The sequence below is a fragment of the Misgurnus anguillicaudatus genome, chromosome 21 (assembly GCF_027580225.2).
Source record: "Misgurnus anguillicaudatus chromosome 21, ASM2758022v2, whole genome shotgun sequence".
NCBI lineage: Eukaryota > Metazoa > Chordata > Actinopteri > Cypriniformes > Cobitidae > Misgurnus > Misgurnus anguillicaudatus.
In genome coordinates, this window is record NC_073357.2 from 22,365,692 (window position 1) to 22,390,584 (window position 24,893).

The window sequence follows — 24,893 nt, forward strand, 5'->3', positions numbered from 1 at the left end:
AGAAAGAATCTCATTACTATAACCATTTGAAACTGTGAACACCATAGTATGTTTTGCTAAAATAAAGGGAACCCATGATGCCCAAGTATGTTTTTATTAATCATACGTAATGATACAGTAATGAATTAGATTTAAATAGAAAATTATAAATGTAACACTTTTTTAATGTAGAAAACTACTTTTATTTGTAAAGAGAATCAAAAAGTCACTTGTACAGTGTGACGAGAGAATATTAATCTTATCACTGGAAAAATATAATCTGTTGACCTGGTAGACATTTCAAAGGTACTGGCAGATGTGTCTCTTCAAACAAACTCTGCAGTGCCCTTATTAAAACGATACCCCAGCCAAATATCAAAATAACCCCATGATTTACTCAACGGTAAGCAATCCAAGATAAGTTCAACATATTTCAGACGAGCATATTGGATTTGTTTTGGTAAATTTGATTGCTCTTCCTTAGAATTGTAACCGTAGGAAACAGGAACAAAGGAACAACCTTTAAAGGAAAACACCATCGATTTTTAATATTTTATGTTCTTACCTCAGCTTAGATGAATTAATACGTACCTATCTTTTTTCATTCCGTGCACTTAATCTTTGTACAGCATGTCGTGACTGTGTTAGCATTTAGCCTAGCCCCATTCATTCCATAGGATCCAAACAGAGATGAATTTAGAAGCCACTAAACACTTCCATGTTTTCTCTATTTAAAGACTGTTACATGATTAGTTACACGAGTAAGTATGGTGGCACAAAATAAAATGTGATTTTTTTTTTAAGCGGATAAAAAATGAGAAAAGTTTTATAAAATAGATATTTTTCTTAGAAAATTGTATTGAAGAACTTTATTAATCCCTTGGAGCCATGTGGATTATTTCTGTGAAGGATGGATGCACATTTTGAGGGTTTAAAGTCAGAAGTTGTGCACACAAAAGTCTTAACACTCGCGCATGTTTTCAATTGATTCCAATGGAAACTTGGCTTTATTTAAATAAGCCGGCGCTCTGCGTTTTTTTTTTTTGAGCATTAAGAGTTGAAAGAAATTCAACTTTGGGTGAAAAGCTCCGCTCGTCAATGTTAGTTCTCACACGGCCGTCCAATCACAGTGGAGGAGGGGCATGGACAAGTATCACAACAACTAGGGGTGCACCGAATATTCGGCCACCGAAAATATTCAGGGCGAAAGACTTTTATCACCGAATCAATACAGCCGAAATGTTGGGATGACGCAAACAGAAACCGCGACCTGCACGTGCTTGTCTGAAGCAACATGTATGCGGTGTGGATGTATTTAACCACAAAAGGGCGCTAAAGTGAGCAGTTGTCTGTACGCACAGAGGCATACATGCGGTTGAATGTGCCCGGTCCAGACGTGATCATCACAGGGAGTACGCCCTTCAAAGATCAGAACTCTTGATGTGTAAACTTCAGAGAGAGTCGCGCAAATGTGTCTCATACTGTATAGTCCATTAACATACATTTGCCGAATAAAGCAATGAAAAACAACGTTACGTTTTTACGCTGTTTGGGATTCGCCCTCGGTCTCTGTGTGCACGCGCGTTTAAGTGCCCTCAATAGTGCACACACACAAGTGAGACGCAAACAAGCGAACGTAAAATCTTTCTGGTATTGACAGGGCACATATAAACAAAATTATCTCCGAAGTATTCTTTTTCTAATAAAAAAAAAAACATTTGTTTATGTCTTAAGTGTATCTATAGATTACAGTCAGAAACCAGTCTCTGCTTATTTAAAGAGACAGTAACCTCAATTAACCTACTTAAGTCTGTGTCATTAATGTTAATCAAACAACCCAAGCCAAAGAAAAAAATCACTTCTGTAGCTCTAAAATAATAATAATATATTTAGTTTATACAATAAAGACAGTGTTATGACTCATTTAATTCGATTTCTGTACCTAATGCTAATGTTAGCCCTTATTAATGTGCAACTTTGTTCTTTTTTATAAATGTTTGCAATTTCTTTATTTGTTATTAGATTTTCCCCACCCCCTTTTTGCTGATCTGAAAAATAATCTGATCCGTGCCTCAAAAACTGTAATGTGATCCGAACCGTGAGTTTTGTGGTCCGTCACACACCCATAGTAAAGTTAGTACACAGTGATAGGCATAAATCCATTTGTACTAATAATTGGCATAATAATTTATTTCGGCGTTTCGGTTTTTCGGCCTTGGTTTCCTCTTTTTCGGTTTCGGCCAAGAATTTTCATTTCGGTGCATCCCTAACAACAACCAACAGGCACACAGTTCAAGTATCACAGCTAAAAAGCGCTCGTCTGAAAAAAAACAGCTAGCATTCGGTGTCCTCCAGGCGTTTCAGCCTCGTTTAAAAGTTTTGGTGTGCACAACCCCTTATCCCTGTTTTCTATCATTGTAAAGCGTGGAAGTGCAAGCACATTTACTAAAATAACTCCAAATGTGCTCTTCTGAAAGATGATGGACACATAAATCTCAGATTACTTGAGGGTGAGTAAATCATTGGGGAAATTTTGAGTATCCCTTCAATGGCAGCTACAAAGACCATCTTAAACTGACAAAATTGTATTTGTTGTCCTTCTCTGTCGCAGTGCTGGTTGTATATTGGGTGTTGGGTTAGTCTTGAGTTCTCTCAGCAGTAGTCAGTCTGAACGAGAGCGATCCCGTGTGTCTCTCACACTGGACAGACTTCTGCAGACCTTTCAGGACAGCAGCAGTATGAGCCGTATGCAACAGGAGGTCAGTCACAGTCCAAACGCTCCTTCAAAATTTAGAGAGGAATTTATTTTGATGCATTTAAGGATTTCTTGTGTCTTCTGTCTGAAATCAGGTTTTGGCCTTTTCTGTGGCATGTGTTGGAGTATCAGCATTTAGCTCGGGCATTATTGAGGCCAGTAAGGCAGAAGAAACCATGAACATGCTTCGCTCTCTGACAGAGGAAAGCCAACAGGTCAGCAATGAGATGTTTTTTTTAAATACTAGAAGAATAATACTTTGTTACATTTAGGATTGCATAGGTTTAAGGATTGAAAAGACATTTATATATGTATTTTTGCACTTTTCAGACACCAGGCTTTGCTCTGGCATTAGGGATGATGGTTAATGGTCTCTCTTCCTGTGGTCATGGTAAAGCTGTCGACATCCAACCTCGTCTGCTAGCGGCCTGGACCAAGATACTGTTGGCAGAGGTGATGTAATAACAGTAAACGGTGTAATTAAATTTATTAAGAAATATTAATTGTTAAAACATTTGTTATTTCTTTTTATATATTTCACTATACGCATTAATGGCACTTTTGGTCTAGAAAGTTCAGGCGATTTCAACCTGAGTGACAAATTGGACTGTAATCTCAATTTTTGTATTTTCAGGGTTGTCCCACAATGCAGAGGCTGTCTGCCCTTAATGGACTGATTGCTTTGGTTGGATCCGAGACTGCTCTCATTCAGGTAATTTAATATGTAAAACAAACAAGAACTCTTGATCATAGGTCAAAAGTAACCAAACACTCTTTTAGATATCTGTCAGCAAGTAATTCTCAATTGGTGTCATAGAGTCTGGCAACAAGCCCAAAACAGTGAAATAAATCTTTTCACAGCTAGAATAGTATTGCTGCTTTCTGTTAAACATCACAAAATTATGCCATTCTCATATAACCGCTGCCCTTATTTTACCCCACACCTGTGCCAGTCTGGTTTTTGTGCTGCAATTACACTCTTCTGTGCCCACCCACTTTCCAGACACACACACATACACAGACCGAATCCTGTCTCGCCTATTTAAATGCAAATGCCACCCTACTTGGAAGGTGGCCAGGAAGTGTTGCCATGGTAACGGCAGTCTGGAAGGATTTTCTCTCAGTGTGAATCGGAGCCTTGTGAGGGTCTCGGATTACTCTGCCGCCCCTCAGATGAAAAGATTTGTGTAAATGCGCTTTTAAGCAACTTAAAGTCACTGAATAAACACTTTAAATACATTTCAGAGCATTCAGACACCCACACAATTAGAGTGATTCTCGAGGTGAAGCCTGGGATAAAAATCTTGAATGTAGCTGCACATTTAGCTGCTGCCTGTTTTTCTTACAAAGCCCGACTTGTTTCTAAGCTGCTAATTAACAAGATCTAAATGAAACATAAAGATTTATTTAAGCTCTGTTAAGTAATATTGTCTTTCACTCTGTTTGACCCAAATTAACGTTGTCCACTGGGGATAGATTTAGGCTTTAGTGTTGTAGTTACATGATTTGACCACATGATGGTACTCTGAATTCAAAATAATCAAATGCACTGTAATAAATCTAGGTTTGACCAAAGTGAATCTTTTGGGGCAGTCTTAGACTTAAATAACACAGTTTGTAAAGCTTAAAGCGATAGTTTATCCAAAAATGGATGAAAGTTTTGTCATCATTTACTCTCTCTCATGTTGTTACAAACTTGTATAAATTTCTTTGTTCTGATGAACACAAAGGAAGATATTTTGAGGAATGCTTGTAACCAAACCGATCAGAGGCCCCATTCACTTCCATAGTATTATTTTGGACTACTATGGAAGATAATGGGGCTCATTATCAAACATTTCTCAAAATATTTTTCTTTGTGTTCATTAGAACAAAGAAATTTATACGGGTTTGTAACAACATGAAAAAAAATGATGACAGATGGGTTTTTTGTGAATTATCCCTTTAAATATTTGCAAAAAAATTAGTTTACAACTCATTTTCAATCTGAATTTGTACTTAACAATAAGAGATAAACAAATAAAATGTACAAATTTACCTGTGAAATTAAGATGTTGCTAGAGTTTTATTGTTGGTTGCTAAAGCATGGGTAAATAAAGACATTTATTAAACATTATTACAAATATTTCAAAGCATATCCAAAAAAAAGTTTGTTTTGTATGCAGATATAGATACAGTGAGGAAAATAAGTATTTGAACACATTTTGCAAGTTCTCCCACTTAGAAATCATGGAGGGGTCTGAAATTTTCATGGTAGGAGCATGTCCACTGTGAGAGACATAATCTAAAAAAAATTCCAGAAATCACAATGTACGATTTTTAAACTATTTATTTGTATGATACAGCTGCAAATAAGTATTTGAACACCTGAGAAAGTCACTGTTAATATTTGGTACAGTAGCCTTGTTTGCAATTACAGAGGTCAAACGTTTCCTGTAGTTTTTCACATGGTTTGCACCAAGGTTATTATAGTTTTGCATTTTTCATTAGTTTTTATTTTTATTTCGTTTTGACTTTTTGTTTTCAAATTCAGTTTAGTTTTAATTAGTTTTTGAAGTGGGTTTGCTAGTTTAGTTTAGTTTTTATTTTTTGAAAATGCTTAGTTTTAGTTTAGTTTTTATTAGTTTTAGTGTTAGTTTTAGTCTTTTTCATAATTTGGGTTATTTGTCAGGGGCAAGATTCAAAAAGGTCAGAAAAAGAATTGTGTAATATTAACTCAACAAAAACATCATACATTTTTGGAAAATATTAATTCAAAAATAAAACCAGTACATAAAATGTACATATGAGCACAAATATGTAAACAGTCTTAAGTTCAACACTCCACAGTAAGTGCAAAATGTGATGTGTGCCAGTAAAAAAGTTAAAGAGCCAACAGACTAAAGAAGACATACATGAACCGCATGTATTCAACCCATTTTTGAGCCACAACAAGACATTTCTGTCAGATTGTCAAAGAGCGCAGTCTGAGACCAGACCATGACAAATAACCAGAGGTGAAAAGAAGTAATCTAAAGAAATAAATACTCAAGTAGCGAGTTAGTAGTTACTCTTGAGAAAAAAAATACACACATACATGCACACACAGTATACAGTGCACAATATAAGTATCAGGACAGTAAAGACAAAAGTTTGCTGTGGAGACCAAAAATTGGTAAGATGAATATCAGAGTGTCAGAAGTACAGAAGTCACATTTGATCAACCTTTGATTATGTTTCAACACATACATGCTTTAACAACAAAGAAAAACAGCCTTTAATGCTGACTTGTATGTTGTACCCAAATGCAAAACTCAAAAGAAATGGATCAAACTGATACTACACGTGTAACAATTAATGCATTAGGACACAGTTCATTACTTGAACACTTCCGAGTTAATGGTCTCAACGTGGCCACATTAGATAGTATTAAAATACAAACGTGTTGTGTTATTGAGTTGGAATAGTGTGCATGTTAAAACAGGTGACATTTCTGTACTTTTGTCTGTTTATCTTTTAATGTTTAGACATTTCTTGACTCCACAGCAAACTGAGGATTTTTGCCTGTTTGTCTGAAAACGTAATGTTGATGTATACAGCTTATAGCTGAAATATCAGACAAGTAAACCGACAGTGTTTTGCATTCAGTTATGCATATTAAAGTTCACTCAGAGAATATCCTAAGATGGTCATCGACAGTTTACACTTACATGAAATACAAACTGATTTTAGAAAATAACTAATGTTTTCTTATGTTGTGAATCTCATGTAACGTGTGTGTGTTGTGAGAAGCACTTACAGTACAGTAGACAGCGAATCAGACGTCAATCATCGATGGACTTTCTTCATTCAGTCACGTGTTCACAGTGCTTCTGGAGGTTGCGCGCGTTTAAATGTATATAATGGCGGGTACACGTGTTTAGCTAAAAGATTAGTAAATTCATATTCACATAATACAACACTCTTTATGTTCTGCGTGTTTCTAGACACAAGCAAAATCGCATCAAACGATTCAGTTGTTGCAGCGATCTAAACAATTAATTTAAACTGATTCACGAACCAATTCAAAACGTTTGGCCCGTTTGCTTTGTAAAGAATCGACTCAAAAGACTCATTTATTTGCAACACCTTGTAAGGAATCAACTTAAACGAGTCATTAATTCGCGAATGTGTGTATGTGACACTGCGTGAATGAGAGACGCATGGAAAGGAATTTGAAGCGTTATTTGCTCTATAAAAGACAAAGACGAAAACTAAGGACATTTAATCTATATTTTTATTTTATTTTAGTTAGTTTTGCCAGACACACATTACAGTTTTAGTTAGTTATCGTTTTTTTGTGATGACTCGTTTTTATTTTTATTTCAGTTAACGACAATGTGTTTTCCCATCTAGTTTTCGTTTTTTTGTTAGTTTTCGTTAACGATTATAACCTTGGTTTGCACACACTGCAGGAGGGATTTTGGCCCACTCCTTCACACAGATCATCTCTAGATCAGTCAGGTTTCTGGCCTGTCGCTGAGAAACACAGAGTTTGAGCTCCCTCCAAAGATTCTCTATTGGGTTTAGGTCTGGAGACTGGTTAGGCCACGCCAGAACTTTGATATGCTTCTTATAGAGCCACTCCTTGTTTATCCTGGCTGTGTCCTGTACGTGTCATTGTCATGTTGGAAAACCCAGCCTCGACCTATCTTCAATTCTCTTACTGAGGGAAGGAGGTTGTTCCCCAAAATCTTGCAATACATGGCCCTGGTCATCCTCTCCTTAATACAGTGCAGTCACCCTGTCCCATGTGCAGAAAAACACCCCCAAAGCATGATGCTACCACCCCCATGCTTCAAAGTAGGGATGGTGTTCTTGGGATGGTACTCATCATTCTTCCTTCTCCAAACACGTTTAGTGGAATTATGACCAAAAAGTTCTATTTTGGTCTTATCTGACCACATGACTTTCTCCCATGACTCCTCTGGATCATCCAAATGGTCATTGGCAAACTTAAGACGGGCCTGGACATGTGCTGGTTTAAGCAGGGGAACCTTCCGTGCCATGCATGATTTCAAACCATGACGTCTTAGTGTATTACCAGTAACCTTAGAAACGGTGGTCCCAGCTCTTTTCAGGTCATTGACCAGCTCCTCCCGTGTAGTTCTGGGCTAATATCTCTCCTTTCTTAGGATCATTGAGACCCACGAAGTGATATCTTGCATGCAGCCCCAGTCCAAGGGAGATTGACAGTCATGTTTAGCTTCTTCCATTTTCTAATGATTGCTCCAACAGTGGACCTTTCTTCACCAAGCTGCTTGGCAATTTCCCCGCAGCCCTTTCTAGCCTTGTGGAGGTGTACAATTTTGTCTCTAGTGTCTTTGGACAGCTCGTTGGTCTTGGCCATGTTAGTAGTTGGATTCTTACTGATTGTATGGGGTGGACAGGTGTCTTTATGCAGCTAACAGCCTCAAACAGGTGCATCTAATTTAGGATAATAAATGGAGTGGAGGTGGACATTTTAAAGGCAGACTAACAGGTCTTTGAGGGTCAGAATTCTAGCTGATAGACAGGTGTTCAAATACTTATTTGCAGCTGTATCATACAAATAAATAGTTGAAAAATCATACATTGTGATTTCTGGATTTTTTTTAGATTATGTCTCTCACAGTGGACATGCACCTACGATGACAATTTCAGACCCCTCCATGATTTCTAAGTGGGAGAACTTGCAGAGTGGCAGGGTGTTCAAGTGCTTATTTTCCTCACTGTATATTCATAGGATTTTACATATCACATTATTGGGCACAGTATTTCTGTAGCTCAAACGGGTACAGCATGGAACTGCATTTGATTCCCAGGAAATGCACAAAAACTCCTAAAATGTATGGCTGACAGTTTCATTGGTTTAAAGCATCTGCTAAGTTGCATAAATGCATTTGACCTTTAGAAAGTGCTTTCATATCTTCATTCAGCTAAAGTGTGAATCCGAGCAGTCCTCACAACAGCAGGGCAGACTGAATGAGGTCATCCGAGCTATTACACAGGTAAGCGTTTTTTACACTGTGCTTAGATCAGTTAATCTGGTGTGATCGATGTAAACATGGTGCTGTATGCTAATGAAGCATCTTCTGTACTAGATCATTACCTTCTCGGGAACAATTGGTCTGCAGTCGAATGGGGCCTGTCTGCTTGGACACCTGCACCTGGCCCAAATGTGCAGTAGCCACAGTCGAACCGCAGGTGAAACTACAGTAAAACTAAAAATGATGTTTATTACTTTATTATTAATATTAATGTTATCATTTATATTCAGTGCGGACATAACACTCTTTCCATTCGTTTCTCACAGTTCCTCAGGACTTTGGATATCTCCCAGAGAAAAGTGTCATCCGAGCATGTGTGGACTTTATCACTGAAGCAGGAAGGAAAGGTAACAATGTATAATTGCCTGGGTTTATGTAGTTTAGATTTTTGCTTAATAATTTGTTTTTTATTCATTAATATTATAATTTAATTGAATAGAATCAGGCATATCTAAATAATATGCAAACAAGCTTTTTTTTTTTGAGGTACCAAAGTTAACTGATATAATTTAAACATGATTAACACTAATACGTTGCTCGGATGCCCAGCGTTATAGCCATCTATTGACAGTTTTCTTGAACTTTTTTGAGGAGACTGAAGTCCTGAAGTCATTCGATTAGAATTAGATTTAAGGATATAATTTTATTTACGTTTAAGAGATCCTGCAGTTACCTGCTTTGGTTTAATCATTTGTAAATATAATCTCATATATGTTATTAAAAGACACATTTATATTTAATTTTTGTGTAATATTAAACTGTACCTGTCAAAATGATTTGCGGCTTCGTGTTACCATGTGTTAGTAGTTTTAAGTGGTTGTTATCTGGGAATAACAAACCTGCTAATGTCGTGACTGGCCAACCAGAATCAAGCATTCCAATGAGCCGTGTAATAAATGTTTTAATGCTCTAATGATTCTGTGCAGGGCCTGAATTTACTTCATCACATTTTGTGAAGACAGTGTTGGCAACGTTAGCCACAGTTGGCGCGAGTTTCCAGTATCCTCCCATAAACTGGAGCGCAATTCTCTCCCCGCTGATGAGACTCAATTTTGGTAAGTCCTTCCTGGTAATCGTCTAGCTCCGATATTTAATTGTGCAAGGCACTTTTGTAGCAGTAACACATCTGTTCTACACACATTACCACACGTCAAGTCTTTGTGCGTTAAATTGTTTGGCAACCATAAACAGTACACATTTGAGCTAATGAACTGTGGCAGAAAATTTTCATTTGAATTGCTTCATTGATATCCCTTGTACAGTATTGTATTGCTCCTGCCTCCATTTAGTAAAAGCCTTTTAAAGTTTTATGTTATAGTGATTTTATGGTTATATTTTACATTTTATGATTAAGAGTTTTAGTGCCTAACTATAATAAAATCTATGCACAGCTTCTTATGGCTTACTGCTTTATTCAGCTCGTGAAGAGGGTATTAGGATAATACAGGAATGGGGAAGAAAATCTGTTGTATTAAATTAAGATGTTTAAAGGTTTATGTGTTGTCACTTGTATGTGTAAATGTAAACTTTGCCTTCTCTAGGTGAAGAGGTCCAACATCACTGTTTAGAGTTAGCCACCACTCAGGTCCAGACCTCCCAAAGTGCCTCACTTTTCCTCTGCATTTGGATCGCGCCGCCCCTTGTTCATAGCCTAAGTGTATGTATCATTTTATTTAATACTGAAGAGGCCTTGGAGACAAATTTGTGGTTTTCTTAGTGGGATTGTGTCTCAAGTTATGATGCCACTATGCACGTCTCTTTAGAAATACTCTAGATCAGATACAGTGGCCCCCAAAATGTACAGCACAAGCACACGTTAATCAAACTGTCAATGATTGTGTTACAAATATTTGGAAAATGTATTATACTACTGTATGTCAGTTGCATTACTTTATATATATTTAATATTAGTATAGGCATTTTCTTATTGCTGATGTGAATGCCATAATAAGCTACTATTATGAATGTCACCTCTTATCAAATTCCATTAGTAAATTCTTATTTCCTGCTCATCTCGTATTATATTAAAATGTCTCTGTACTATACTCTAGCTCCACACTAGGGCTTACCTGTACGAGTGTTTGGGCTCCTGGATGAAACATGTTGCTGAAGACAAACTGCAGGTATATTTGGACAGTCTGGCAGCCCAACAGTTTGAAGCCGACACACGTCCCCATCGCCTGCCCCTCTGCCTCTCCATCCTGCGTGGCCTTTCCAAAGCCATGGCCGTTCCCAACCCTCCCCAGAGCTGCTGGAGCAACCTGTGCTCCACCACGGAAAAGATCTACAACCTCCTACCTGATAACATACAGGTTTATCTTATCAACTGCTTACATACGATTACTGATGTGTTATAGTCACTGTAAAAGGACAATTATGTCACCTAAAGCGTTAACAAGAAGCACCTTTTCTGTTAATGTTAGATGCAGTATATTTGAAGAGTTTGGTTTCAAAACGCAATAAATCCATTTTGACTAATTTCGGTAAAAACGTGTTTTCTATACCAAAAAGTGACAAGATGAAACCAATATTTTCAGTTACAAACTTTCACAGAGCATCTTTAGATTATAATAACATTAAAAATTCAAATCCATAATTTGATTTTCAAAGATTTATTATAAAAACTGATTCTTTTTTTCTGCAAAATGCAATAAGTCCATGACAAGTTTTTTTCAAAATGCTATAAATCTATTGATTCAATATATAATTGGCATTCATCTTTGCCATTTTCATGTTCATTTAGTTGGCTAGTGGTATACACTAATTAATTTCTCCCTCAGGAAAACGTGAGTATGGGGGGGGAACAATTCAACCGTCTCCATTGACTTTGTATTACGTAAGGCCGCCTCCTTGTCATTTCTGGCTTATAACAAAAAAACGAATAATGCCGCAAAGCTGCTGTCACGGTGTGTTTACACCGAATAATGAAAAACAAAAGGAGAACCCAAACGCAGAGGATATATGAAAATATAACTATGAATTTATTAAATAATAACAAAAACACCCACGTGGGGGTAAAACAGAGGATAAACAAAAGACTGTGATGAAACACAAACAGAAACACGGGAATAACTGAAACAGGTAATACGTTTTTATAAGTCATGCCGTAAAACTCAGCTTTTAAAGGAATATTCCATTTTCTTAAAAGAAAAATCCAGATAATTTACTCACCACCATGTCATCCAAAATGTTGATGTCTTTCTTTGTTCAGTCGAGAAGAAATTATGTTATTTGAGGAAAACATTGCAGGATTTTCCCATTTTAATGGACTTTAATAGAGCCCAACATTTCAAAGAAGCTAAAAACGACCCCAAACGAGGCACAAGGGTCCCATCCAGCGAAACGACTGTCACCTTTGAAAACAAAAACAAAAAATATCCACTTTCAAACCACAGCTTCTCGTCTAAATCCGGTCGTGATGCGCCAGCGTGACCCCACGCAATACGTCATGACATCAAGAGGTCACAGAGGAAGAACGCAAAACTCCGCCCCAGTGTTTACAAGTGTTGAGAAAGAGGACCGTTCCTACGTTGTTGTATGTCAACTGATACTAATTAATGTCTTTGTGTCAGTTTATTGTTTACAATGGTCATATATTTATATATGTACATATATATTTATATATGTAACACGTGACCTCCCTACGTCACTACGCATTTACGTTAGGTCGCGCTGGACCGGACCTAGACGAAAGGTTTAAAAGAGCATATTTTTTATTTTTCTTGTCAAAAATGACAATCGTTTTGCTAGATAAGACCCTTATGCCTCGTTTGGGATTGTTTATAGCCCTTTGAAACTCCGTTGAAAAAAACTGTTAAGTGTTGAGTTAAGTATTAAATGTTGGGCTCTATTAAAGTCCATTAAAATGAGAAAAATCCTGCAATGTTTTCCTCAAAAAACATAATTTCTTCTCGACTGAACAAAGAAAGACATCAACATTTTGGATGACATGGTGGTGAGTAAATTATCTGGATTTTTCTTTTATGAAAATGGATTAATCCTTTAAGGAGAAAAAAAGTGGATCGCCGACTACATTTCCCCAGTTCTACTAATATGAGTATTATGAAAAGTTGCCTGTTTTCACTTTTGTGTCTTTTAACGCTCGTTTTTTGGGATCGACAGATTATAAAAACTTATTTCTGGGTTTTTGGCTTGCTAGCTGTACACCCCTCCACACAGCAGCTTTTAGGCATTATTCTGTCTTTAAGTTTTATCTGTAAATAAGTTTTTATAAGCTGTCGACTAGGGGGAAACGTAGTCGGCGATCCACTTTTTTCTCCTTAAAGGCTGGGTTTTACGTCTCGACAGCTTATAAAAACTTATTTCTGTTTTTTTTGCCTTGTAAGCTGTACATCTTGTCACACAGCAGCTTTTTGGCATTATTTTGTTTTTTTGTTATAAGCCAGAAATGACAAGGAGGCGGCCTCTTGCAATACAAAGTCAATGGAGACGGTTGGATTGTTTGTTGGGTGTGGTTTTCAAATTTGCATAACTGCGCTCTGTCTCTATGCGATCGCATGATTTAACGCATAATCAACCAAAGTCCGCATATTTATGCGAGGGATGCATTTTTTTTAAATACGCCACACTTTTGCAGAATAAATTGCAGATTTCCGTGCACAAAATATGCGAGGCTTGCATGATTTCATAATCTCCGCATTTTCGTAGCAAAAATCGCATATATTTTAGCAGAAAGTTGAAAAATGTTGCATTTACTTCACACAAGCGCAACCATGTACCCTGTTGCCATGGGAACGTTAAGAAGTGACGTGATTATGCGACATGAACATCATTGAAAAGCTGCAAACAGTTTTTGCAAGCTCCCACAATTTTTGCAAGTTCCCGCAATTTCATTGCATAAATTACATAAATATCCCACATATTCCATTGCATTTCTTAAGAAAACGTGCCGCAAGATCAAGGATTTTTGCCCAATCACAAAAAAACTTTTTCTGGAAGAACTGATTAACAAAATAAACATTAAAGGACAAGTTTGGTATTTTACACTTAAAGCCTTGTTTTCAGATTGTTTATGATGAAACAGAATAGTTTTGACTGAAATTTGGACATATGATGCTGGCCCAAGAATTTTCGGGTGTTTGTTGTATCACCTCCCACCTCTAAAATTGCTGCATAGGTGCACTGGAACAATCCTTCCTAAAATGCATTAAACTTTCGTTTACAAAGACATGAATCTTACCGAGTGGTCAGGGGTGTTCACTGATATGCTCACACAAAAACGTTTTTCATAAGATCCTCTTGGGTCAATGTGTTAGCATGACAGAAGCTTGGTGCTGTCGTTTGAGAATAAGCAACAGCCGGCATTTTTCTTTGGCCTGAGTGCCTCTCACGTAAATTAATCGATTTTGATGGCTTACGTTTCTATCGCTCCAGAAAACCATCACAGGTTTATCAATGCCATCAAAAGTATTATTTTGTTTTGTTTGTTTGTTGATCACGAAGTAGAAAGTAGATGAGGAAAACTAGGATTCTGTGTGTATGTAAAGCGTCACCATTATTGTTTATAATGCGTGTGCTGTGATTGGTTGAGCGGATTTATTGCATTCTGCAGAGAAGGAGGACTGGGGTTTATCGCGTTTTGGGGAAAAGGAAGAAAAGATGACAGAATAATATGGCGGATATCCGATTTAGGGTGAAATGAAGTATTTAATTTCTAATACTGATCTGATACAATACTGATTTTGGCGGTAAAATTTTTTTTGTTAAAAATGCCGTTTATCGTGTTTTGGAACCAAACTCTTCATTTTATAGTCATAATACAATTTTTTGTTCATGTTAATGACAATGTTATTGTGTGTGTTTGTAGGCTGGTGAGGTGGAGCTGTATGAAGGAATATGTTTGTGTCTATCTGAACTGAGTGACACTGAGATTGACCGCATAGTCAAAGTTACAGAGGTATATGTACTCTAGTAATATATATTTTTGAATGATGTCAAAATTTATTAATCAGATTTTAAAAAATGTTTTCTACCATTCTGCTTAATTAACTTTTCAGGGTTAATAGATTAGATTAGTTTGCTCCTTTTTATGATTATTTCAATTTATAATAATAGCACAGAAAAGCCTCTTCTGTATTGATATGTAAAATGTAATGCAACGCCAACCCAGAGCAATTTGCAAGTTAAAGTCGAGGTTCAAAGGTACGGTCGATTGACAAAGACTACTGCCAATGAATCATGTACAACCAAAACAATCTGCTCAGATTTTCTCTTGTTCTTGGACGCCCTCTACAGGCTAATTTGGAAAAAACAGCTTTCATCCTATCCTACCTGATTTCTAAAGGCAGAGTTCCTCTCCTTGGCCTTAATGATGTCATCAGTACCATTCTTCAGATGGGAAATAAGGAACGAATCAGCTGGCTTCTCCTGCAGGGCCTCCACCAGTCACGGTTCGCCTCTAGTGCCAATACAGGTAATGAATACAATAATGTAAAGGGGAATGCATCATTTTGTGCATATAGTTTTTAAAGTATAAAGATATATAACTTCACAATTAAGGAAATTGTTTAAGTGTCTCTTCTATGATTAACCTGAGAGGTTTCGGCAGCAAATTTCAACGTTTTGTTTATTTTTCAGGTGTCTCTAAGAGAATGGAGTGGCTTTTGGAGCTAATGGGCCATATCAGAAATGTTGCATACGGATCTTCCTCGGTTAAATGTGTCAATGTTTCAGAGGTGTGCTTATAAAAATTATTTACAAAATTGCTTGGTTTACTTTAGGTTGCTTTACAATCGTATTTGTGCTCTCTGTGCTGCAGTCATTTTACTATATTTGGAAAGTTGCTTTACTGTAGGCCCTAAAGGTAAAACACATTACTAATGTAGCAGCATTGAGTAATGTTTCTCCTGATCGTACAATAATGCTTCCTGTCTCTTTTTTTGTTTCCAGGGCACTGATTTTCTGCTGAATGTGTTTGCTGTAGCAGTGGCATCTTGGGCTGACCATTGTGCACCCGTTCTGGTTGGCATCAGAGCCCAGTGGTTTCCGTGGCGACAGTCCTCTCAGAAGTTGGACCTATTTCATGACCTGTATGTGAACCCAGCCTCCACAGAGCTGTCTGTGGCATCGTGCCTAATTGCGATCCCATACAGCATTAAGGAACTACTTGCAAAGGAGCCATGGAAGTCACAGTTACAAAAAGTATGGCTTGTTCTAATGTGATTGACTTATCTTTTTTTCACAATGTCAAGATTTGTAGTGTACAGTAGATGTTTGTTCAACCACTTAAAAAAATAAGAACTTCTGTGTTAAATGTGACCCTGGACCACAAAACCAGACATAAGGGTAAATTTTTTTTTTAATTTGTACATTATTTGAAAGCTAAATAAATAAGCTTTCCAATTGCTGTATGGTTTGTTAGGAAAGGACTATATTTGAACTATTTGAAAATCTGGATTTTAAGGGTGCAAAAAATGAATAACTGTACTGTATTGAAATTAAATAACATTAAAGGAATAGTCTACTCATTTTCAATATTAAAATATGTTATTGCCTTGACTGGGAATTGTTGGTGCATCCCTCTGTCGTCTGTGTGCGTGCGCGTGGGCGCTGGGGCGCGCTGCGACGCTTCGATGGCGTTTGGCTTGGCCCCATTCATTCAATGGTGCCATTTGGAGATGGAGTTGGAGGTGGCCGGGCACATCGGCGTTTTTCCTATTTGAGACGAGTAGTTATACGAGCAAGTTTGGTGGTACAAAATAAAACGTAGCGCTTTTCTAAGCGGATTTAAAAGAGGAACTATATTGTATGCCGTAATAGCACTTTTGGGAGTACTTGGACTCGGCGCAGAGGGGAGAGGGGAGCGGACTTTTCAGGGGAGTCGAAGTACTCCCAAAAGTGCTATTACGCCATAAAATATAGTTCCTCTTTTAAATCCGCTTAGAAAAGCGCTACGTTTTATTTTGTACCACCAAACTTGCTTGTATAACTACTCGTCTTAAATAGGAAAAATGTTGATGTGTTTGTGTAATGACTTGTAAAAGACGGAAGCAAACGCAGGTGTAAAAATGAACAATGTTTATTAAATATAAACAAAGAGAGAGTATTCAAAGTCAAATGCGGAAGTAATCCAGTCCGGTGTTGTTGTTGGCAATGGTGACGATGACTACGGTGGAAGTTGGTGTTTTGAGTGCGACGTTGGTGGAGTGGTGAGCAGTGGTGAAATCCAGGCTGACACGGAACATCCACACGAAGACGACGACGACAATACACATCCAACTGAAACACGTAATCCAAAGCACAGGGAACAACCAAGCAACACGAAGACTGAGCAAACAATAGAATCTGGCAGGGAACAGAAAGTCAGGTGAGTCTTTATGGAGATGATGTAATGATGAACAGCTGGAGCGAGACAATCAACACACAGGTGAAAGGGATCGCTCTAACGAGCACATGGCAGGGTAAGTGAACAACACACACACACAAACATGACACGGAGGAAAACAATGGATTTTCCTACCGTGACAGTACCCTCCCCCCTAGGAACGCCCCTCGGCGTTCCCAGCCTGCTTTACCTGTTGATTGAACTCATCAATAAGGCGGTGATCCAGTATGTCCCGAGCAGGAACCCACCTTCTCTCCTCCGGACCGTAACCTTCCCAATCCACCAAGTACTGAAATCCGCGTCCCCTCCGTCTGGAGTCCAGAATACGGTTAACCGAATAAGTGGTCTCCCCATTAACGATACGAGGCGGAGGGGGAACCGGGGTATGCGGATTAAGACGGGATGAAATCACCGGTTTAATTTTGGAGACATGAAAGACGGGGTGAACCCTCCTGTACGCAGGAGGAAGGCTAAGACGCACTGTTACCGAATTAATGATTTTGGTAACAGAAAACGGGCCAATAAATTTGGGAGCAAGTTTATTCGAGACGGAACGCATCGGAATATTCTGGGTAGAAAGCCACACTCTTTGACCGACGACGTATCGGGGAGGCTTCGACCGGTGGCGATCGGCCTTGGCCTTGGTGCGTGACCTTGCCTGGAGCAGAGCTCTGCGAGCTCTGATCCAGGTGCGGTGGCACCTCTGGACTAGTGCGTTTGCGGAGGGAACCGACACCTCGGATTCAGTACTGACAAAATTAGGTGGTTGGTACCCTAAACTACACTTAAATGGAGACATGCCCTTAGATGACACCGGCAGAGAATTGTGTGCGTACTCCACAATTGAGAGTTGCTGACACCAGGACGAAGGATTCTTGGAAACCAGACATCGCAACAACCTTTCGACGTCCTGATTGGCTCGCTCGGTTTGACCGTTGCTCTGGGGATGAAACCCGGATGAAAGACTAACAGTCGCCCCTAGCAATTTGCAGAACTCTCGCCAAAATTTGGACACAAACTGGGGACCCCTGTCAGAGACCACGTCTGTCGGGAGGCCATGTATTCGGAAGACGTGGTCAATGACAGCTACCGCTGTTTCCTTGGCTGATGGTAATTTGGGCAAGGGAATGAAATGGGTCGCCTTCGAGAACCGGTCCACTACGGTCAAAATCACCGTATTACCCTTAGAGGGTGGGAGGGCGGTAATAAAATCTAGCGAAATGTGGGACCAGGGTCTCGAAGGGACAGACAGCGGTAAAAGTAACCCATCTGGAGGACGATTGGAAGTCTTACCAACAGCACAAACCGAACAAGCCAAGACGAAGTCGTGGACGTCACGAGCCATACCAGGCCACCAGAATCGTTGCTTGACTAGAAACCTAGTTCTACTAACCCCTGGGTGACAAGCAACACTGGAACCATGACCCCACTGGAGAACGTCTGACCGTAACCCCTCCGGCACAAATAAACGGTTCGGTGGGCAGCGAGCCGGGGGCGTTACCCCTTCTAAGGCTGTCAAAACCTTCGATTCGACCTCCCATCTGAGCGCAGAGATAATGATTTTCTCTGGTAAAATGGGCTCGGGAGTAGCAGTACGATCGGAACGCTCAAAAAGACGGGATAAAGCATCGGGTTTGATGTTTTTGGAACCCGGCCGGTAAGAAAGTGTAAAATCGAAACGACCGAAAAACAATGCCCACCGAGCCTGCCTGGAGTTAAGTCTTTTGGCAGTTCTAATGTATTCGAGATTCTTATGGTCCGTCCATACAATGAAAGGTACACCCGACCCCTCAAGCCAGTGACGCCATTCTTCCAGTGCTAGCTTAACCGCCAACAACTCTCGATTGCCAATGTCATAATTAACTTCCGCAGGAGATAAACGATGGGAAAAATACGCGAAAGGATGAACCTTTCCGTCTGAGGATGCGCGCTGGGACAACACTGCTCCTACCCCCACCTCTGACGCGTCGACCTCCACTATGAATTGACGTGAACGATCAGGGGTTACAAGAATGGGAGCTGAAACAAAGCAGCTTTTCAGTTTGGCAAACGCAGCCTCAGCTGCGTCTGACCACCTGAACGTCAAACCAGGGGAAGTCAAAGCGGTCAGAGGTGCGGCTAGTTGGCTGAAATTGCGAATGAAACGCCGGTAAAAATTGGCGAACCCCAGAAATCTCTGCAGGGCCTTGCGAGACTCTGGGGATGGCCAATCTACCACAGCCTTAACTTTCTCAGGATCCATGCGAACACCCTCAGTCGAAATGATGTGTCCTAAAAAAGAAACAGACTGTGCATGAAAAACGCATTTTTCCGCCTTGACAAAAAGCCCATTCTCTAACAACCGCAGAAGCACTCGTCGTACGTGTTGCAAATGTTCCTGGAGAGACGAAGAAAAAATCAATATGTCATCCAGGTAAACATATATGAACTGATCAACCATGTCTCGCAACACGTCATTAACGAGTGCTTGGAAGACTGCCGGCGAGTTCGTGAGACCGAAAGGCATCACGCAGTACTCAAAATGGCCACGAGGGGTGTTAAACGCAGTCTTCCATTCATCCCCTTTCCTGATGCGAACCAAATGATAGGCATTACGTAAGTCCAATTTAGTGAAAACGGACGCTCCCTGCAACCTCTCGAAAGCTGAAGACATCAACGGCAAAGGATAAGTATTCTTTACCGTGATGTTGTTCAACCCTCGGTAGTCAATACAAGGTCGCAAGGATCCGTCCTTCTTCCCCACAAAAAAGAACCCCGCCCCCGCTGGAGATGAGGAAGGGCGAATGAACCCCGTTGCCAGAGAATCAGAAATATATTTCTCCATGGCCTCCATCTCCGGAACAGACAGAGAGTATAACTTGCCCTTAGGCGGAAACGTACCTGGCAATAAGTCTATCGCACAGTCATAGGGACGATGAGGAGGAAGAGAATCAGGCCGCGACTTACTGAACACCTCCTTCAGGTCATGGTACTCCGCGGGCACGGTAGACAAATCCACTGCTTTCCCCTTAAACACAGACTCAGACACAGAAACACAAGCAGAGACAAGACAGGACTTATGACACTCCTCGCTCCAGCTGGTAACAGAACCCAGTTTCCAGTCAATTCTTGGGTTATGGGACTGAAGCCACGGATGACCAAGAACTATGGGAGAGAGAGCAGTGTCAGTAATAAAAAATGAAATAGTCTCTGTGTGGTTTCCGGAAGTGATGAGTGTGATAGGTGCTGTGGTGTACTTGATAGTGGGTAACTGATGTCCATTGAGGGCGAAGGGCGCAATCTGGTGGGTGAGTGCAGTGAAAGGTAACTTGAGCTTACGTGCTAGTGAGCTGTCGATGAAGTTGCCCTCCGCCCCCGAATCCAGAAGTGCGTGCCCCGAGTGTGACATAGTGGACCACCGTAGTCTCACCGGAAGGAGAGTGGATGTAGTTGAGGTCTTCTGTGCGGAGATCCTGCCCGATAGTAGCCTCTGTTTTACTATCGGGCTTGGTCTTTTACCGGGCACCCCTGACATTGGTGACCCGACTCACCACAGTATAGGCAAAGACCCAAGGATCTCCGCCGATTCCTCTCCTTCCGGGGTAACCGAGCTCGACCCACCTGCATGGGTTCCGGATCTGAGAGACCACCGGCGGAAACTTCGATGGGAGGATCCGTGGACTCCGCTTGACGTAGGGGCAGAACTTGAGTCTTCCTTCTGGCAACGGTAGACAGGCGTGCGTCAACCCGGATCGCCAAGTCCACCAGACCGTTGAGCGACTTCGGTAATTCCGCCGTGATGATCTCTCGATGGATCCGATCCGCCAACCCATGCAGGAAATGGTCCCACTGCGCTTCCTCGTTCCACCTGCACTCCGCCGCCAGGGTACGGAACTCGATGGCATAGTCCGAGACCGACCGCTCCCCCTGCTGGAGATCCGTGAGGAGCCGGGCGGCCTCCCTCCCGGCGACGGAGCGATCGAAAACCCTCTTCATTTCATCGGAAAGCGAGGCGAACGAGGAACAACAGCTGTCGTGGTTTTCCCATACCGCCGTCCCCCAGAGGGCAGCCTTGCCCGAGAGCAGCGAGAGCGTGAACGCCACTTTGGTCTCCTCGAGCGAGAATGTCCGGGGCTGTTGGGCGAAATGTAGAGAACAATGAGAGAGAAAAGTACGACAGTAGTTGGGCTCACCGGCATATTTCTCCGGGATCGGCAGTCTCGGTTCCTGGATGAAACTACCCCCTGGAGGTGAAGATGGTGCGGGCGGCATGGGTGGCGCAGTGGGAGGCGTGATGTTCGGAGATCGCTGAGAGAGCTCGGAAACCTTCGCCACCATTGCCTGGACGGCCTTCCGCATGTCCTCGATAGTTTGATCCTGATGATCCATACGAGCCAGAGATCGCTGGAGAAACTCTTCCAACCCGGAGATCGGCTGGCCACCTGCTGCTTCCATGTTGGCCAGATTCTTCTGTAATGACTTGTAAAAGACGGAAGCAAACGCAGGTGTAAAAATGAACAATGTTTATTAAATATAAACAAAGAGAGAGTATTCAAAGTCAAATGCGGAAGTAATCCAGTCCGGTGTTGTTGTTGGCAATGGTGACGATGACTACGGTGGAAGTTGGTGTTTTGAGTGCGACGTTGGTGGAGTGGTGAGCAGTGGTGAAATCCAGGCTGACACGGAACATCCACACGAAGACGACGGCGACAATACACATCCAACTGAAACACGTAATCCAAAGCACAGGGAACAACCAAGCAACACGAAGACTGAGCAAACAATAGAATCTGGCAGGGAACAGAAAGTCAGGTGAGTTTTTATGGAGATGATGTAATGATGAACAGCTGGAGCGAGACAATCAACACACAGGTGAAAGGGATCGCTCTAACGAGCACATGGCAGGGTAAGTGAACAACACACACACACAAACATGACACGGAGGAAAACAATGGATTTTCCTACCGTGACAGTTTGGTCACTTCTAACTTTATCTCTAAATGGTAGCATTGAATGAATGGGGCTAAGCTAAATGCTATCGAAGCGTCGCAGCGCGCTCCAGCGCTTACGTGCACGCACACAGATGATAGAGGGATGTATCAACAATTCTTAGTTAAGGTAATAACATATTTTAATATTGAAAATGAGTAGACTATTCCTTTAACAAGAATGAATAAATGCTGATATTAAAAACGATATTGTTCATTGTTTGCTAATGCATAGCAAATTAATGCAATTACTAATGTTTACTAATACAACCTAATTCGAACCTAATACAACCTAAAATCGATAATTTTGATTATATACAATGTATATTTTTGGCTTTTGCTAAAAATATACATGTGCTACTTGGTTTTGTGGTACAGGGTCCAGGGTTTTTCTGAATTTTAAAGGGATCGTTCACCCAAAAATAAAAATGTTGTCATCGTTTACTCACCCTCATGTTGTTACAAATCTGTATACATTTTCTTGTTCTGATGAACACGAAGGGAGATATTTTGATAAAATGTTTGTAACCAAACCGTTCATGGACCACATTTACTTCCGTAGAATTATTTTTTCCTAATATGGAAGTGAATGGTGTCCACGAATGGTTTGGTTGCATACATTTCTCAAAATACACGTGTTCATCAAAACAAAGAAATTTATGCGGGTTTGTAACAACATGACGGTTTATTTTTAGGTGAACTATCCCTTTAAAAGTGTAGCCTAAGATAAAAAGCCTAGCTTAATTCATTGGATTTAGGTTTTATGAAATCATAATTGCTTAGGTGTGCAATTATGGTTTGAGGTGTCATGATAGATTCAGAAAAGTGTTTTGTTCTTCTGTCCTGACAGTTCATAGACTGGCTCTTCAGTATCACTGAACATTCTGAACAGGGTTTCTCCAAGACTGCCATCCGTACAGCCAAAGGTGAGACGCTTTCTTAAGGTTGTTGACTGTTTTGGTTACAGCTAACAGAAGGAAAGGTTAGAAACACGTACGCATTTCATAGTGTCAACAAGAAGCAGGGGATTGTACAGTGCTTTGCATTTCCAATCTCACATTTGACTATTAAAAAAATTTGTAATTTGACTGATGTGCTTCTTCTGTCTTAGCTGCATTAATGGCTCTGAAAACCACTCCTGAGTTCAAGAAAAAGGGCGTGTGGACCAGGGCGTATGGCTGGTGAAACTAATGATTCATTGGTATCCTACTAAATGGTTTGGCACACAATAGATACTGCGTGTAGTGTACTTGACAAAGCCAATTTGAAAAGACTGATCATAACAAACGCTGGCATGTTTACGTTAATCAAAAGTTTTCATTCCAAAGTATTTTTTACAGAATTGTGTGTGGCATGTTTGTCATCCTTCAAGTAAACAACATTTTTAAATGTTTTTTTTTCATCGTGGCATATGGTTTTCCATTTTTTTTGTGCACTGCATGTCAGTTTATTGAACAAGCCATGCAAGCATATAAAATAATACACTTATATGTTTTATGCCAAGTATATTTTGTAAAGCTCTCTGTACCATGAATGAATGAATAAATGAGCTTTCATTGCCAGTTATGTTTATGCACATAAGAATTTTTCTTAGTTTCTAAAGCAGATTTTTCAAACTGTGGGTTAAAAGTGAGTTACGCAAAGTCACTTGGCTGTTGCAGTAAATTGTCATATTATTGACAATGGTTTTGATATTGGATATTTTGGGATTGCAACTTAGATTTAATTCATACAATGAAAATATAAACTATTCTTTCGTAAAAGAGAACAAATTTAGATTATCTTAGTGGGTCACAGAATGAAAAGTTTGGGAACCCCTGATCTAAAGTATAAAACGCACACAACAGGACAGAATTTAAAAACAAAATAAAATAATAATCTAAATAAAAATACACAATCAACAAAGATTTGCATGTTGCTGTGTAAACGGTTTCAGCAGTAACAACATAAACAAATGGCTTTCATGGAACAAACGTAACTTCCAATACACTTGTTTTTTAAATACATAGTTATATAATATATTGCAATAGATTTGTGAACTATGTAGCTTCTGTTGATGCATTATTATTGTAAATATAGTATGCAAAAACTGTAGTGTAGTGTTATGGGTTTAAATCTATTTGTAAAGAATGTTTACGTCATTTTGCACCAGAATATAAAAAACATTACATTTTATGGTAGTTCTCACAATTCACATGTGATTCTGAAAAACTGGTTAATAAATGTTAATCATTTTGTGAAAAAGAGACAATCTGCTTTATTAAAGGTGCAGTGTGTAATTTTTAGAAGAATCTCTTGATAGAAATGCAAAATAATGTACAAAACTACATTATCAGGGGTGTATAAAGACCTTTCATAATGAACCGTTATGTTTTTATTACCTTAGAATAAGATGTTTTTATCTACATGCACAGAGGGTCCCCTTACGTGGAAGTCGGCATTTTGTGCCGCCATGTTTTTTACAGAAGCCCTTAACGGACAAACCTTTTTTACGAAGTTGTCTCCGACGATAACGTGTTTTTCTTGCTTAGACGATCACTTTCTTGCTTAGTATTTTTGTCTTGTTTTCTGTAGAAATATCTAAAAATTCTTAAATTAAGATGCTTTTTCTTGGTGAGCAAAATTACCCAAGTAAATAAGTTTAGTTTTAAGACAAATAATATACAATTTAAGTGAAATTGTCCTTAAAACAAGCAAAATTATCTGCCAATGGGGTGAGAAAAAAATGGTGAAATAAGATTTCTTTTTTTAAAAACACTTAATTCAAGTAAAATTTTCTCACCCCATTGGCAAAGTGTTTG

General features: G+C 39.7%; 1 protein-coding gene across 2 annotated transcripts in view; it reads left to right on the forward strand.

Moving 5' to 3' along the window:
- The window catches only part of focad (focadhesin), a 205,073-nt gene extending 181,419 nt beyond the window's left edge, over nucleotides 1–23,654 (forward strand). For both annotated transcript variants that reach the window (XM_055196326.2, XM_055196319.2), the window contains 16 exons: nucleotides 2,591–2,738; nucleotides 2,830–2,949; nucleotides 3,065–3,187; nucleotides 3,369–3,446; nucleotides 8,671–8,742; nucleotides 8,836–8,938; nucleotides 9,048–9,128; nucleotides 9,708–9,836; nucleotides 10,323–10,438; nucleotides 10,833–11,093; nucleotides 14,609–14,698; nucleotides 15,037–15,214; nucleotides 15,379–15,476; nucleotides 15,691–15,942; nucleotides 22,943–23,018; nucleotides 23,204–23,654. In XM_055196326.2, coding sequence (XP_055052301.2) covers nucleotides 2,591–2,738; nucleotides 2,830–2,949; nucleotides 3,065–3,187; nucleotides 3,369–3,446; nucleotides 8,671–8,742; nucleotides 8,836–8,938; nucleotides 9,048–9,128; nucleotides 9,708–9,836; nucleotides 10,323–10,438; nucleotides 10,833–11,093; nucleotides 14,609–14,698; nucleotides 15,037–15,214; nucleotides 15,379–15,476; nucleotides 15,691–15,942; nucleotides 22,943–23,018; nucleotides 23,204–23,277 — 1,999 coding nt within the window. In that variant the 3' untranslated portion in view covers nucleotides 23,278–23,654. The remainder of the gene's footprint in view (nucleotides 1–2,590; nucleotides 2,739–2,829; nucleotides 2,950–3,064; nucleotides 3,188–3,368; nucleotides 3,447–8,670; nucleotides 8,743–8,835; nucleotides 8,939–9,047; nucleotides 9,129–9,707; nucleotides 9,837–10,322; nucleotides 10,439–10,832; nucleotides 11,094–14,608; nucleotides 14,699–15,036; nucleotides 15,215–15,378; nucleotides 15,477–15,690; nucleotides 15,943–22,942; nucleotides 23,019–23,203) is intronic.
- The last annotated feature ends 1,239 nt before the right edge of the window (nucleotides 23,655–24,893 follow it).